Source organism: Phaenicophaeus curvirostris, chromosome 15 (genome assembly GCF_032191515.1).
Source record: "Phaenicophaeus curvirostris isolate KB17595 chromosome 15, BPBGC_Pcur_1.0, whole genome shotgun sequence".
Classification (NCBI taxonomy): domain Eukaryota; kingdom Metazoa; phylum Chordata; class Aves; order Cuculiformes; family Cuculidae; genus Phaenicophaeus; species Phaenicophaeus curvirostris.
In genome coordinates this window covers 15236006-15252887 of record NC_091406.1, presented here as the reverse complement: position 1 = coordinate 15252887, position 16882 = coordinate 15236006, and the positions used below count along the sequence as shown (strand labels likewise).

The 16882-nt window shown below is 46.1% G+C and overlaps 1 protein-coding gene across 2 annotated transcripts in view; it reads left to right on the top strand.

The window, feature by feature from the left end:
* The window catches only part of SLIT3 (slit guidance ligand 3), a 504299-nt gene extending 488763 nt beyond the window's left edge, over positions 1-15536 (top strand). For both annotated transcript variants that reach the window (XM_069869312.1, XM_069869313.1), the window contains 4 exons: positions 8970-9124; positions 11161-11446; positions 13549-13757; positions 14875-15536. In XM_069869312.1, the coding sequence (XP_069725413.1) occupies positions 8970-9124; positions 11161-11446; positions 13549-13757; positions 14875-15113 (889 nt within the window). In that variant the 3' untranslated portion in view covers positions 15114-15536. The remainder of the gene's footprint in view (positions 1-8969; positions 9125-11160; positions 11447-13548; positions 13758-14874) is intronic.
* The last annotated feature ends 1346 nt before the right edge of the window (positions 15537-16882 follow it).

Sequence of the window (16882 nt, the reverse complement as noted above, 5' to 3'; positions counted from 1 at the left end):
TTATGCTGTGTCCATCCTTGCTGGTTGCTTTGTTGGTCCCTAACTAGGAGAGAGGTGTGCACAGATATTTTAAGAGGTATTTTCTTGCTACAGCACAAGTTGTTAGTGCATCAGTGCCAATTTGTTAAATAGAGGTTACATCAGAGAAAGGTTGAAGTACTCTAATAATAGACAATGCTGGAATAAACCTAATGATAGTCAAAATAACTTAATAAACTTCCTTTGCACTAATGCCTGGCACATGTCTTGAATTGGGACATTTTTGCCTTGCAACAGAATGTAACCAGCTCATATAGTATGTTTATTTTTTTCTGCCTGTAACTTTCTTGTAAACATGATGGCTAACGCAAAGTTTATCTGTGCACCATGTGGGACAGATTTCTATCCCATTCATAGCAAGCGCCAGGCTCTGGATTCAGGCGATGCAGTGTGTTCGCAGCAGCTCATGCAGAACCGGCACTGCGGGGCATCGCGGAGGTGCGGCACGGCTCTGGCCACAAACATTTCGCTGCTTCTTCCCCAGACAGAGCTGTGAACCACACCTCTGAGTCTGCCTGCGTGCCCAGTGCTGCTGGAAAAGGTGGGCAGGGCAGCTGCTACGCTAATTGTCAAATAGCAGTAAGGCTCGTTTATTTTTGTGGAAGGAGAGGCTACAACTGTAGGGGCGTTGGCGCAGATGAGGTGGGAACAATTTTGTTTCCTGACCGTGTATCAGGTTTGTAAACAGACACAGCTTTTTCTCTTTTGAGTCTTAGCCTTCAATACAAAACCCATCATTCTCTGTCTGCCATTCTAATAGGAAGCACTTTTAATCGTATTCTGTAGCAACCCTGGTCCCTGCTGCCAAACAGCAGACACTGTTATATGTACCAAAGCTGAAAATGGGGATAGATGATGTAAAGCATCCCTTCTGATGGAATGGCTCTGTGAAGACATATGCTGGATGGCTTCATCAGGAACTCAGACGAGATACCTGGGTGAATGGCAGAGCTGTGTGCAGTAGGGCTTGACACCAGCACTGAAAAGTGAGCGCAGGCACCCTGTTCTCCTCTGAGCGCGGGCAGGGGCTGTGCCGCTGCAGACCCCAGTGTGTGCCACATGCCTGTACCGACCCGCGCTGTCCCTGCGCCGAGGGGACACAACACTTGGTCGTGCTGCTGCCCTGCTGCTGGCCCAGGGCTTGCCTTCCTCTGTGCTCTTTGCAGACTCATTTTTTTAAGGTTAACTGATGTAATGAGTGCCAGTAGCATTGCAGAACCTCTACGGGATTGCTTTCGCACTCTGTATTTACTGGGTTTGTTATTTTCTATGAGGCACATTGCAGTAAAGACACCAAGATGCAATAGCTCTTAGCAGCGCAGCACGCTGCGGGCCATGATGTGCACATGCGTTCTGCTGGAGCAGGACGGGAAGGCAGGAACATTGTGATCTGTCATTCAGGAGAGGCCTTGGACTGGAGGAGTTCATTCAAGCTATTTTTACTGCCATTACGCTTGTGTTTAACAAATTCTCAGAGACGTAGTGATCCTGCAGGAGAGCGGAGCAGTTTCAGCTGCCCAGCAGTGGGGCTGGAGGGAGGTGTCAGGGACACTGGGAGAATTCACTGCCAACAAGGAGTGCTTACCCTGGCCAACCGTTCTATGAATAGTCGAGAGAGAGGGGTCAGGATTGTGTTAACTGCACGTTGCAGGGGTACAAAAAGGTCCCTGCTTTTCTCTTAGAAGGCTGGTAATACAATAACTTTCACTGTTGGCGGGGGTGCTGCAGGAATTGAATTATGACTGGAAATGAGATATGCATAGCCTGGCCAAACGATCATTGAGGGAGATACAGTAATCAGCTGCCAGTGTTTAAGGGCAGTAAACACCAAGAAGAGAAAGGTGGTTTGTTTGGGTGGTCTACAGAGCTGTGAGCAGGGGAGAAGGTATAAAACCAAGCAAATGCAAATGGAGGTATCAAGGAAAAAAATCTTAACGTGAGTCCTCTCGCCCCAGGAGACCTAACGCTCGAGTCATGTAAAACAGGACTGAACATAACAAATGAGAGTATGTTTTAAGCTGAAAGTTAACTCGAGTGCTTTAATATATCTCTTTCACCTCTTATTTCCCTAGCCTTGTGTTTCATTAGCATTTTTCATACTTTTTCCTCCACATGTGGTTTTTATTTGGCTTCTGAAGATGATAGTGCTCAAAGTGATGTGTTACTGTAGAGGTAGCACTAACACTACTCCAATTATGATTTTTCCTTTGTTGCCATGGAGAAGTTTAAATCTATTTTAGGCCAAGGACTGATTGTAACTGGAACTAAGGGTGGGAGGTAGCTATAGCTTGGAAAGGTGACAAACCGTCACTACTGACACCTGAAGTCAGCCTGGCACGGTAGGAGTTTTGCAGCTCCCAGATCGCTAACATCTCAGTGCAGTTCCCTGCAGCTCTCACCTTGTGTTTCTTGATTTTGGTACCTCTTCCCCAGTGCCTGCTCTTCCCATGTGTTGTAAGCTCCGTAAGCTCTTTTAGACGTGGATTTCTGCTTATTCCCTTCTCCTTCAGATGCTTTCAAATATTATTTTAAGTTCGGTGTTCCCCGTGGCCTTCGCTCCCCAGTCACTTACCATCCTTGTGTTTGCTCTGTCCTGCGCTTCAAATGAGGCACGTCCCCATTAAGGCAGAGGTCAGGAAAATCTGGAGACTGTAGCTAATGAATCGGTGTCCTCATTTACATAATTGATGGTTATGCATTTCCTCAGCAACATGGTTTGCTGTGATACTTAAAGCTATTTTTGTTTTTGACTTATCCACTCTGCTGTTCTCCCCTATCTGCACTAAAGGTATATTACATGTCAGTGAAAAAAACTCACCCCAAAGCCCAGATTTTACAAGTTCAAATTGAATGCTTTAATCCTTTAATGCATTTCTGTTCACTGGCATATTTATAGTGGCTCAGCTCTAAATCTCTCGTGGGTATTAGAGCAAGGGGAGTCAGCGTTTATAACATCTGTGTGTGCTTGGGGCTGGAGTAGAGGGGAAAGAAAATATAAGAGGGAGAAAAGAAATAGATCAAAAATGAGAGTGGAAATCAGTTCTTTGACATATTCCCTGGGGGGGTTATATTTAATACGCATCCCTTTCACTTTCTTTCTCTGTGTTCTGGAGTCTAAACCCCAGCAGAGGCCGTGTCCATGGCCTGTGAGCAGTGCCCGGTGCAATGGGTCCGTCGGCTCATCTTGAGGGAATTGCTCTGACAGATGAGGCCAGCTCCCTGCAAAATGAAATTTTAATTACTCTCTTAAAGGGCTCTCTCTAGTGGCCTCCCTTCCCTGTGAGGGCAGCTCCAAGCTCCCATCTGGGCACAGAGGCAGCAGAAGGTGCTGGATCCAGGGTTGTCTCGGGAGCTATTGAAGCTGAGTTCCTCTCCCAAACCCACTGCTTTCCTATTTTCTTTGGCCAAATCCGATCAGATGCCACACACACAAAGAAAGGAAGAGAAAGTCTTAAACATAAACCCCCAGGGAATATATGAAAGAACTGTGACAAGACCCAAGGTCCTATAGAGACTACGAGCACCACCTGTGAAGCTCTGACGAGATGAGCCCTCATCAGGCTGCTCATTGCAGTACAAGAAGCCTTTCGCAGGTCCTAACGAATCTTTTAGCTTTATATGAAACTGTTCTTTTGGTTCCTTTTACTGCTTACTTTTTCAGCAAGTTTAGTTATTACATTCCTGAAAATCCTTGCTTACACTTCAACTGTTTGCACCTCAAACACAGATCCTCCCTTTTATTCAACACAAGTACATTGTGTACGGTATCGTATAGCGGTGGCCCAAAACAGTTGGAAGTTGGCTAAAAAAATACTGTCCCTTTTAATAGCTTGCAAAAATCCCCAAAGCTGAGACTCGGTTTGTTCGTGCCCCCAAGAAAAGCAGATGTCTCAAATCTAGCAGCCCTTTGGCTTCTTCCTTCCGTTCCCTTCCCCTCTCCCTTGCTTTGCCTGGGCAGATTATTTTGATTTAACCATCAAGCATGGTTATGTCCTTTCCAAAAAGGGAGCTGGGGAATGGCAATGTCAGGTGTGTGGCATGGTGAGGACTGTTTCAGGAGCCAACACAGCCTGCCCGTTCCCTGGCAGCGCCCCGGGCAAGGCAGGGGATGCAGCACTGGGAATTCTGGGCTGGGATGCAGCACTGGGAATTCTGGGCTGGGATGCAGTGCTGGGAATTCTGGGCTGGGATGCAGTGCTGGGAATCCCGGGCTTGGTGCTGGGCTGGGATGCAGCACTTGGAATTCTGGGCTGGGATGCAGCACTGGGGATCCCAGGCTTGGTGCTGGGCTGAGATGCAGCACTGGCTGTTCTGGGCTTGGTGCTGGGCTGGGATGCAGCACTGAGAATGCTGGGCTGGGGTGCAGCACTGGGAATTCTGGGCTGGGATGCAGTGTTGGGAATCCTGGACTTAGTGCTGGGCTGGGATTCAGCACTGGGAATTCTGGGCTGGGATTCAGCACTGGGAATTCTGGGCTGGGATGCAGCGCTGGGAATCCCGGGCTTGGTGCTGGGCCTGGATGCAGCACTGGGAATTCCAGGCGTGGTACCCAGCTGTGATGCAGCATTGGGAATTCCGGGCTGGGATGCAGCACTGGGAACACGAGCTGGGAGGTAGCATTGGGAATTCCGGGCTGGGATGCAGCGCTAGGAATCCCGGGCTTGGTGCTGCGCTGGGATGCGGCGCTCGGTGATGCTCTGCCGCCCTCTGCCGCCGCAGCGCTGGCCGCGGCCCCGCCGTGCGCACCCCTCGGTGTTCCTGCTTCATCCCAGCTCCCCAGCTCTCTGCCCGTGTCTCCCCGGCAGGTTCCGAGCTCAGGGGCTGCCAGGAAAGCCCCCGAGTGCCTGGCTCCGGGGCAGGTAGGGACACCCCGCGGGCTGGCTCGGGAGGAGCTCGGTCAGACCACCTGATTCCCAATAAGAATTCAGTTAAGGTTTTAATAAAACCCTTGGAGAGAGCTGGGTCACGAAGAGGCCCCTTGGAAAAAAGCCGAGCGCAGCAAGTTTGTGCTGCGAGCCGCGTTGCGCTGCGCTGCTCGGCGTCTGTGGCTTTCTCCCCTTCATCCCCAGCCAAGCCACTGTCTCCAGCTGTCTCAGACGATTGCCGAGTCTCCTAAAGGCCCAGCTACACGAGAGGCTCCGAGGAGAGGTCACAGAGCATTTCTCTCACCACTGGTTTCTCCCCCAGCGTTGTCTCCATCTCTCCCAAAATCCAAAGGCATCTCTAACGGCTTTCTGTCAGCAACAGCAATATATAAGTGATTTAACACAAGTATCTTCTGGCTGGGGATCTCCTGACATCCCAGCTGTCCACATCCAGCTTTTCCATCATGTCATAGAATAACCAGGTTGGAAGAGACCCACCAGATCATCGAGTCCAACCATATGTTTGCGTCTTCTCAAAAAAGCAAGTAAGGGCTTTGCCTGTTTTGTCTTGGTCTGCTTTACAAAGCTGCAGTGTTGGGTGATGGCTGTAAATTACTTTGTTTCTCCAAGTCCAGGCGCAGATTATTTTAATCCAGAGTTTAAAAGTGGACGAGTCGGGACAGAGTAATATTCATCCACCTGTACCTGCAGACAGGGACCTCTCGCTCCCTCTCCAGCAGAAATACCAGCCCGAGGGTGCTGAAAGGCATGAGCACCACGTGGGGTGGCTACTTACAGCACCAGGACACACAGACTTCTGTTTGCCTGCTCATCAATCTGGAAAAAGCACCCACCGAGGAGGAGTAGGTGATTAATGCCTGTGAAATCCTGGCCCAGGGAAGAGCGAGCCCTGCCAGATGTGATAATGCTGTCCTCTGACAAATGGCTATGGCTCAGCCTTCTACAGAGAACGACGTGGCTTTGTGTGTTAGCTTCAGATATCGATCCCGCCAGGGAAGGGGTCCCTGCCGTACAGCCATCCATCCCACCTCGTCCCTGCTCAGCTGTCAGAGCCAGTGGGTTTGGCCAGACTTCTTCCTTTCGCTGGCACTTTTGCAGAGACTAACAAATACGAATCTGCATTTCCATTTATCTCAGACCTTTCAGCTGGAAGTCCGAGTGCTCTACCCGCATGAAATAAGCATTGCAGCACAACAGCTGGAGACGCAGGGTGCACATGGGGATCACCCAGTCTGCACGTCGTTGTACCACAGCTGTTTCTTGTAATGTGGCAGATACTTAACAGAATTCAAGGATAACTAAACAGAAAGTTTGGACCAGCTGTTTTCAAACTTACTGGAGTTGTCAATCCATAAAGTAGTCTGCTAGAGGTGTGGGCCCCAGTACAAGGAACGTGGGAACAGTGATGATAGGCGTGTTTTTCATCGCCTTTGGCAATGAGTCCAGCCTAAGTCCCCAGCCTCTTATCCCAGCCCATGCTACTCACTGCCCTTGCAGTGGCCCTGATACAGCTTTATTTTGAGCCAGACTGTCACCTGGATCAACTGGATCTGGAATTTGGTACACCGTCAAGCCTTTTTTTTCCTTCAAAACACTTTGAACAGTACCATAAGTTTCAGGTTGCTTAGACCCAGCTCCCCAGGGCGCTCTCGCCATTCTGAGGATGGGCAGCACCCGCAGCCCAGTTACTTGCCTGTAAGTCAGGGCCAAGCAGTTCAGGCAGCAGAGCTTTCCCAGGAGCTCTTCTGTGGCAGAACTATCTTAGCTCAGGTTTATGTAAAGCCGCACAGCAAAGGTGCTCATATACTGGTGTCTTCTTATAACCCGTGTCATCTTACATGAACTTTTAAAGGCTTATGTGTTAGTGGTTCACCCCAAAATCCTGTAGGGCCAAGCAGCACTGCTGGTGCGTTAGCTCAGTTCTGAAACAGAGTTGTGCTCTTCCTACACACACATCCTCAGAGACACCCGCAGTGCGGACTTCCTGCCTGATATTGCTCATCTATAATCAGTTAGGTCAGGTCTACTGCAAAACACTACAGAAATGAAGCTTCTTCCAGGAACAACTGAATTCTGGTAATTTCCAAGTCACGTAATTTGTTTCTGAAGTTGGGGTCCTATTTCCATGCTACAGTGGCCTTACACATCAGTTATGCAGGACTGGGCACTATGGATAGGCAGCCTGTCATCTAAGGTGAGAGGTGGATACATTGAGAATGTGATTCAACCTCAGAGATGAGTCTCTGCTCAAGTCTGCCTGTTCCTCACCACTGACAGTAAAGAAAATCTGGATAAATAGCTCAGAGATGTCTATACTGCAGCTTTAAAAAGCAATCTGGTCTATGACTTTGTAACTTACTGAGAGAGGATGCTGAGCTTCTGTGCCACGTGAATGAGCAGAAACCCGTTCTTAAAACTTATCTTCTACATTTAATATGATATTTAGCACTCATGCAACAATCCCAAATCCAAATTTTTGGCTAAGCAGTATCTCAGGATGCCTAAATCCCACAGTTCGTGCTTTCTGTCTTTATCCATATGTAACAGAACCACCACCCAGCTTGCAACACTGCCGGGAGGAATGTGGAAAAGGGTGCTCGCAGGCCAGGCTTTAGAGGTATTGGCAACACTGGCACATGGGCAGTTTACAAAGACCACAGGCTAATTTTGGCTGTAACCACGACTGCAATTGAAGTCTCATTATGCATTGATGTTTGCATGCAAATGGAGCAGAGGCTGTACCATTTAATTACATCAGCAGCAGTGGATATGTCCCATCATGTCTACAACTACAAGCCTAATCTGAAAGCCTCTTTGCTCAAGAGCAGGTAACCCACTGTTGGCCCTCCTTGCTTTTAGGAGTGCATGAAGCTATCGAGTTGTTTTAGAGAATTTCAACATGCAGCATAAAGACTTGAGAGCTGAAGCTGCCCTGAAAATAAAAAATGATAGTGTGATGCAAATTGATATATACCACTGCATCTTTTAATTTCTGGGAGAACGAACTGAAGGTGAAGGTGAAGATTGTATGTGGTGCAGACTAGCAAAGAGCTGTTGAGTTTTCTGACTCATTGCAGGCTTCACGCATTTGAAAAATCACTATTCAAGACACCTGAGCGATGAATACACAGTGCCTTTAATATCTTGTCTGCTCAGGTGGCTGCCTGCTCCCTGTCCCCCCTGCCCTCCCCCCTACCAAGCTCCTGACGTCTTGTTCTGAAGCCTCAATCTACACTTAAATGTTTCACAAAGAGGAGTAGCAATTTGTCAGTTTTCTATGCGTTCAGGTAGGGCTGTATTGTATTGAACAAAATACCCCAGTCATTCATAAGCCAAAACCTCCTGCATTCCTTCTCTGGCTCGGAGTAACTCAGCCTGTCCTTATGCCTCAGCAGGTAGTTCCGAGGTGCCTCTGCTGTGAGGAATGCTGGTTTCAGAGGCCCTTGCTGTGTCTCACTCCATACTGTAGTCCCTCCTTGTCCCTGTGAAATAATTTGAGTTTAAACTAACCATACAATAAAACATCATTTCAGTGATCCATCTGCAACATGGGCACCAAGCAGTGTTACAGAGGCACAGGCTGCATCTGAGAGTGCAGAACTGGGGATTTTAGTGTAATTTAGCTACCAAAGCAAATATGTCATATAGCTGCACCCTTGCTTTTCTGCCCTGGGACCCACAACTATGGTATCATAGAATGGTTGGAAGGGACCTTAAAGACCTCCCACTGGATCAGGTTTCTCAGAGCCTCATCCAATCTAGCCTTGAACACCTCCAGGTATGGGGCAGCCATGACCTCTTTGGACAACCTGTTCCAGTGCCAGTAGCTACCATCCTGATTAGCTGACCTCTCAAGTGTTCTATATGTGTAGGTATTGCCTGTACAGGCATCCACAATGCTTAAATTTGTACCTTGGAGGCTCACGCTAGGGGAAATGTTGTGAACACTGTGACTGTAAAGGAGCATGGAGTGGTACCTACAGGATGCCACAGGGCAGAGATAGTTCATTGTTAATGTTATCTCTTTTCTTCTTTTACTTTCAGTGTGGAAACAGTCAATGATGGGCAGTTTCATAGTGTGGAACTCGTGATGCTGAATCAAACTCTGAACCTGGTGGTGGATAAGGGGACTCCCAAGAGTCTAGGAAAACTCCAGAAACAGTCCTCTGTCAGCTTCAACACTCCCCTCTACATTGGAGGTACAGTGAGTTGCTCCCAACTTTGAGATTCTCAGAAGCACCCTACAGAGCATCTGCCACCATATGGAGCTGTAGGGGGAAACAGGCAGGTTGCCTTTCCCCTCTACCAGAGGTTGCTTCCCTGCACAGAGAGCCTGGAAACCACACCTCTGGTGTTCTGCTTTGCTCCCTGTAATCCACCAGCAGCCCACGGCAGACCAGGAAAGTTAACCTCAGCACAGCACAGGCAGTTTCTGTGTTACACAGCCATGGCAAGAACAATCAGTCTGTCATTTCTAAAGCTTTCAGAACCATCTAGCACCAAGATATTGTGGTTGGATAATACAATGACAATATCACAAACAGTAATGGCAAAAAAACCAACAAAGCAATAGTCAGTAGGCTTAAATATACCACAAATGAGCTGTATGTCTGCTGGAAATTCTATAGAGTTATAAGAATTTGTGGGGGAGGGGGTAGAATTAAAGCCTCCAAACTTAGAACTTCTTGGGTAATAGTCTTCTCATGGGAAACTGAAGCCAAAGCTTCACTATTAGATAACAGCGTTTACCAAACTTCACTTAAGAAGCTTTTTCCCATTCAGTAGTGAATTTAGGGTAAGGAGGAGCCAAGTGGGGTGGGGAACAGATGCCCAGAGTAATGAGCATCCCACTGATTAGATGTCTGGGGATGAAAGACAGAATGAAGGCTGAGCTTTGCTCGATTGATTTGGTTTTGCCAGAACCAATTCACCCATCCCCCCAGTTCTATTCTAGTCTGAATGTTGAAATCTCTCCCTTTCAGTGACATGGAGTTCTTGATTTTGTAGTCAGCCTACTCGAAATACAAAAGTCAGCAGAAGAATAATAGACTCAGAAAGTCTTTCTGATTTTTCTAACCAAATCACTGAGGCCAATGGTAGAAGCTCTTACCAACTTCCCTTGGTGCTGGTCAAGCCTTTTGTAAATAATTCCCTTTAATAAGACTGTTCTAAACCCTGAATATCGCCCTTGTAATCAAAGAATTGGCTAATCTTGCTTTGTACAGAGCTAAACTTTTGTAATTGGCTCCTATTAAGAATGTCACAGGCTGTTAAAGAGCATCATGCATCAAAGATAATCTTCTGGTGAGGCCATCACAGTTTCTCCCTCTTAGCACAGCCTAAAAGATACCAACCTCACAGCAGTTTACATACAGGGGACTTGGAAAGTAATCATGTGGAAAAAGTTTGCTTTCCAGAGCGTTTAGTTTAAAGGAATTGATTAAATTACCCTAGAGCAATTGTCCCTCACCTACACTAAGCTTTAAGACAGACCTGAGCCTTCATGTGTCCACAGTTTTGTCCATCTCTCCAAATACATCACCTGGTCTAGCAGCTTTCCTCCTGTTACACGGTTGAACAAAGATGCTGCTTTGTTTTAATACCACCTTTAACAGTGGAGTTATTTATGGCTACCAAACTCAGAGGCCTCGTGCAGTTGAAAATCCAAACAACATCCAAAAGAATCTGAAGGCCATCTGAGCATGAGGACTCTTCTGAGGTGGAGGGTACTCATGATGAAGACTTGGCCGGGACCCCTGAAGCTCTGCTCTCTCTCCAGAGTTCTGCACTGGTTTCCGTGGGGTGCACTCTTAGCTCTCCCTGTCTTAGCGCTATCATTTAGGAATGCCTAACTCTCTTCCTGTACCCTAGAGGTGGTAGCTACCTGCTGGCCAGGAAAGACATTCTTAAACCTTTGAAAAAGATAATTGCTATTAAAATATAGACAGTAGGAGCTTTATGTAAGGAAGAGAACATGGGGGCATTGGCCAAAATAATAGGCTTTTTTCTTTTTTGTCATATACTTTTTATGTAAGCTTGGAAAAGGGGTTTTATTTTTTTTTCCTTTCCATTTCCAGAAAGAGGACAATGAGACTGTGCTACCATAGAAAGGTCCTATGCAAATTAATCCTTTGAAGATTATAAGGGGCTGTGGCAAAAGAAACGATAGCAATTATAATTTATATGCTATCATTGTAACTGTGAGTAAACCTTCCCTTTTGGTTTTTATCTGAAGGGATCCCAACCTCTACTGGATTATCTCCACTGCGCCAGGGTGCAGATAAGACACCAAATGGTTTCCATGGATGTATTCACGATGTCCGCATCAATAACGAGCTGCAGGATTTCAAGGATTTGCCCCAGCAGTCACTAGGAGTTCTTCCCGGCTGCAAGTCCTGTAACATCTGCAAGCACGGTATTTGCCGGTCCCTAGAGAAAACAAGTGTGATTTGTGAATGTCACCCCGGCTGGACGGGCCCCCTGTGTGACCAGGAAATTGGAGACCCGTGTCTTAACCACAAGTAAGCTCAAACGGATGCTGATGGGAGGGCGGCAGCTCTATAGCTAATGCATATTTCACATTTCATCTTGTAAAACCACATCTGACTGTTTCTGGAGGTGCTGGGTTCCCACATGAAATTACTGACAGTTGTGAGTCAGCATCCGTGGCAACTCTCTGTTTCCACTACTTGTTCTGATGTTGCACATTTTCCAAACAAGCTCTTTGTCCTGGAGGAGCTAAGGTGTTAAAACTGCAGGTCATGCTTTCAGCTGCGACTCCACATTAAAATACAAACCCTGCTGTTAATGGGTTTGGGTTACCTCTGAGGGCCTGGGCGCCTGTACTTGCCCTGAGCAGAGCAACCTGTGAGCAGGAGGAAGACATTTTAGGGATATGTATTCAAACCGTATTCAAACTAACTCCCTGAAGACCATCATGCATTCCAGTGTGAACAGTTTTAAATTTCCCAAATAGCTGATCTAAGTGTTACACTGAGACACCCCTTTAAAGTGTGAGTTTCAAGGATAGCATGGATTTGCACGCGAAGGGAGTGTAAAGCATTCAAAGTTCAAAGGCTCAATAACCACATCACCATCAGAAACACAGGATGAATAGCTTACTTATGGCAAGGACATGAGAAAGCAGTCCAAGGCAGCCCAGCAGCCTGCATAGTTCAGTGGTGTTTCACAAGCAGATGGAAGCACTTCTGGTTTAGAAGCTACTTTGGTTGCACTATCTGTGGAAGAGGCTTTTCACAAGTACATACTTCTGACAGGTAAATTGACTCAGTGAATAATTGCTCTCTAAAGGGCAGAAATTTAACCGTTTTAAACTTGTTTCTGGGTCTAATTCTGCAAAGTACCAAACCCTGGAAGGGGTTGAGAAGCACCTGGCAGTTCACAAGGTATGAAGACCCAAGTGAAGAAGCACAGAGACCCAAATGTTTCCATGAATTTCCAACGTCAGCATGAAGCTGTTGTGGTTGGACAGAGCAAAATAAAGGAGTTCCAGATGTTTACTTCATGAGGGATTGTTTCTCCCATAATTCAAGGAGGGTGATGCAATCAGGAAAGTAGCCCCCTGGCTAAGGAAAGTAGCTGTGGGTGGGTTTTGGTGCTCTCATACTATCCCACCGTTTGTTAAATCACTTTGGCCTTTTGGAGTTGTCTCCTTAAAGCTGAGCCCTTTGTGTCCAGGTCAGTGCAGTGCCCTGCTGGGCACTTCAACACTCACAGATTAATCTCTGTGAGGAAATGCAATCGTAAGGAACAGGTAGTTGAAGATAACAAGAGTTACTACCCAAACGCTCCTCTGGTTAGTGGGGCAGAAAATACTGCTTTCAAGTATGACTCCCCATATTACAGTATTTTGCATGTCTTTACCTGACTGAAACTGGTTTTATTATTTGTGCTTTTTAGTTCAAAGCTTAAAAATGAAACGTACAAGGATCCAACATTAGCAGGGAACAATTTTAAAGTACCAGAAAGAAAATAAATTTAAAAAAAAGATAAATACATTGGCTTATGTCAAGTAGGACTTGATATAGCAAAGGTTTATAAGACCTGAGCAATTTTTCCCTGGCTGGATAGTGTTGCTTTCTTCCCTGTCCTCAGTCTATGTCATGTCTGTCCCCATCCCAGAAATGGGGATGGTGTCAGAGAACCTGCTAATGAGCCCAGGAACCCTTCAACTGCCACTGCCAGTGAATAAGCCTGTGCTCTTCCACAAGCACCTTCTTTTATCACACTGTTTTTCATCACCTGATATTATTTGTAGAGTAATTCTGCTAGAGAAGCCTGTGCACACAGCTTGATTGTTGGTCCTTAGTCCCACGTGCTGATGCTGTAAATGTGAGCTGTTTTGCATGGTTGCCAAGCGTTGGCCCATGCTCACAGAAGAGCCTAATGTTTTTCAAAGGGATCACAAATTCTATAAGTATTCTCTGAATGTTATCCAGTATTCACTGAAAACTCACAGTTTCTTCAGTGTTTGACACTGAACTGCTGGGTTTGGATTAGTATCCTGGAATTAAATGGGCAGAAATGTGAAAACCAAACATCTACGGGAAAAGGAACTTTCACATCTAACACGGGCCAGCTCTAAATGCTTCTCTTTCTCCAGGTGTCTGCATGGGAATTGCATGGTGGCCAATGTTGCTTACACCTGTAAGTGCATGGAGGGCTACACTGGCATGTACTGTGACAAGAAGAACAACTCCTCAAATCCCTGCAGGATTTTGAAATGCAACCACGGACAGTGTAGAATATCTGAGCAGGGGGAACCCTACTGCGAATGCGATCCTAACTACAGTGGAGAACATTGTGACAGAGGTACGCTTGGCCCAGGGTCCAGGACACTGGTCTGCTGCATTTGTTTCACACCTTTGTTTGACGTCTCTTCCATGGACTTGTCTTTGGGGGTAAATGGCAAATAATAGAAGATAAAACTAAGTTAGCCTCAGCAGAACAATACAGGGAGGAGAAAAGGGCTACGTAACAGCTAGCTAGCCACTGTCCAAACCTATGGAAAGAGGAACATCTGTAATGAAGGGTTTTATCCTCCTCCTGAGTCCTCAAGGTTTTCTGCTCCCAGGATTCTGGTGGAATGTTCAAAGGAGAGGTTGTTGTGAAGTTTACCCTCAGGAAGCAGTAATCAGTTAACTGCAGTGCATACCAAGAGATTTTGTAGATGACAGGAGTAGGAACGAGAAGGCAGGAAGTACGACTCATCTGACGTGGCAGTACAGATTCTCAGCTCACTCCCTTTGATACATCTGGGTGGGTTTCGTGGGGAGTCCCACAGATCATGCTGGACTTTCCTACGAGAGCAGGGCCACAACTCTTCTGCCCAGGCCTGGAAAGACTCACTGGAAACTCAGTGAGTTCTATTTGCATCACTTCTGCCTTTTATTGTTCCTGTACAGAAGGAAGGAGCAGGCTTGTACCATTTTTATTTAGGTTGTCCCTTTCATATGAATGAACAACAGACTTTCCAAATTATACACTCATACAGCCTCACCATAACGTGTGCGGCTGCTGCAAAGCGACTGCAGAACAGCACAGACATTGTCAGATATTGCAGATTGCTAATGTCACAGAGCAGGCTGACCTTTGATCCTGAGAAGCAGACATAGTAAAAATAATTCATATTTTGCATGAGTGTTGCAGGATTCAACACTCAGCATTCATTAAAGCCCTTCCAGAACTGCTGATCAAAGCCAGCAGGACTGCTTGGCCTCTGCCTTGTGCCGGATATTACATATTCGTGTAACACAGGCTCTCTTTTGATAGCAGGTAAAAAGGAGTAGAGGATTAAGGTCCTGCTCATGCCATCTGTTTGCCTTGAATATCATTACATGTACAGGGCTCTCTCCTGATTGTTTGGGGAGTATTGGGCAAAATAGTTATCACTTTTTTTTTTGATTCTACTTGTCTGTTGTCTTACCAGAGAACCTCTGCCAAGGAGAGATAATTCGAGAAGTGGTCCGTAAACAGCAGGGCTACACATCGTGTACCACTGCCTCCAAAGTGCCCCGCCTGGAATGCCGCGGCAGCTGCAGCAACAGGCAGTGCTGCGTTCCTCTCCGGAGCAAACGGCGGAAATACTTCTTCCAGTGTGTGGATGGCTCCACCTTCACGGAAGAACTGGAGAGACATGTGGAATGCGGCTGCTCAAAATGCTTATAAGCCATTCTCCAGTCTCCTGCCACTTTAATCGACTCATAAGCGCTATCAAAACAGGACCTATTTACTTTCAGAGTGAAGAAGAAGAAAAGAATTATTAAGTATATTGTAAAATAAACAAAAAATAGAACTTATTTTTATTATGGAAAGTGACTATTTTCATCTTTTATTATATAAAGTATCGCACCACTTTGGGTATATGTATCATATAGTGAGTTATTTTTACCATGAAACTTTTTTAACAGTTGTAAGAAAAAAAATTCAAAATTTAAAAGTTTAAAAAAAATATAAGGAGAACATAGCCTAACAGGAGAAATGTGGGGGTGACGTTATTTGTATGCACAAAGAACGAGTGTGAAGGTGTTCCAAGGACCTGCCACTGAACTGATACGGGCTGAAGAAATCTCCGAGGCTCTAGGTAGGTCTCCTAAGAGAGCGGACCCCCACGCCTGACAGCCATCTCGCCTGCTCAAGCACCCCAAGAAAGCCTCCCCCTCAGTCCCCCACTCTGCCCAACGCTGCCAACGCTGTTTTGTTCCTGTACAGTGGCTCCGCTTGCTGTTCTTGAACTGGTTCCCTATAGCACGTAGGCACCGCCGTGGCTTGAGGCTAACTACATTATTTGACTATTGTAATACTATAATACATTTTTTGCTGTGTACGCTGTATTTATCTGTGTTCACAATATATTCTTCAGCAACTGTATGCACAGGCAGCTTTATCCAAAAGAAGGGGACACAGGGAAAGGAAGTGAGGAAATATATGTTGCTTTGGGAAATTTGGGGGCAAAATGTGAAGTAAGTGCTAAGTAATGCCTAATAAATGACATAGTACTTCTGTGTAAACTCCTCAGCTATGTTATTTCCCAAGTTTGTGCCTTCTTGCTCCCAGCCTTGAGCCCTTTTTTGTATATGAAATATAAGGAATGCACTGCTACATAGTTTTGTCACGCCTTGACACTTTAACCTGCAAAGGTTTTTAAGATATGAAAATACTGCAGGTGCCAGAATGTACCTGCAACATCATGGCTGTTACTCCCAGTCACTTAAGCCATGGGTGTAAGCTGGGCTGCAGCTGCCTGTTCGTCCACACTCCAGTACCCAGCAGCTGGCTACGTTTCCACGGCTTTTTAAATGAGCAGAAGTTGCACTATGTCCACGTGAAGGTATTCAGTTGACATTTGTCCACCCTAGAAGCACTCTCTTCTCTGTGCAAGGAGAGTGGTCGCAGCTCCAGCCTGTCCTGTTCTTGCATTTGGTGCAAACTGACCAATTCAGCCAAGGCTTTTCCATCTGCATCACTTCATGTCCTGCACCTTTGTCTCCCAAAGGACTCCCATTAACTTTTGCTGTGCTCAGAGCAAATGCTGAATAGGAAATGGAAATCAATGCAGGGACAAGTTCACACTGTGAACGTGAGGCAAAAATTGAGTCTGGATGTGCTTATAACTTTTGGAGGGTTTTGACAAGTCTACCTGTCAATAAATACTTGCAAAGGGTACCCAGGATACCTTGAGGTTTCTCTTACTAGACGTTTCAAACATCCCTGTCAACAACTGTTTCATTGTTAGTGTAATTTCTTTCTTTCCCTAATATAGCAAGTGTTATGATCCTTCCTTCAGTTTCTGTGTCTCTAAGAGAGGTAAAATCAGAGAGGATTCCTAGCAGCCATAAGCTCTTTTTGGGAATGCTTGCTGTTCTCACTAAAAAGATTTCAGATCGGGGGTTTAGCAAAGGATGAGTAGGAAAGCCGAATTAAATAAAGGAGGCTTT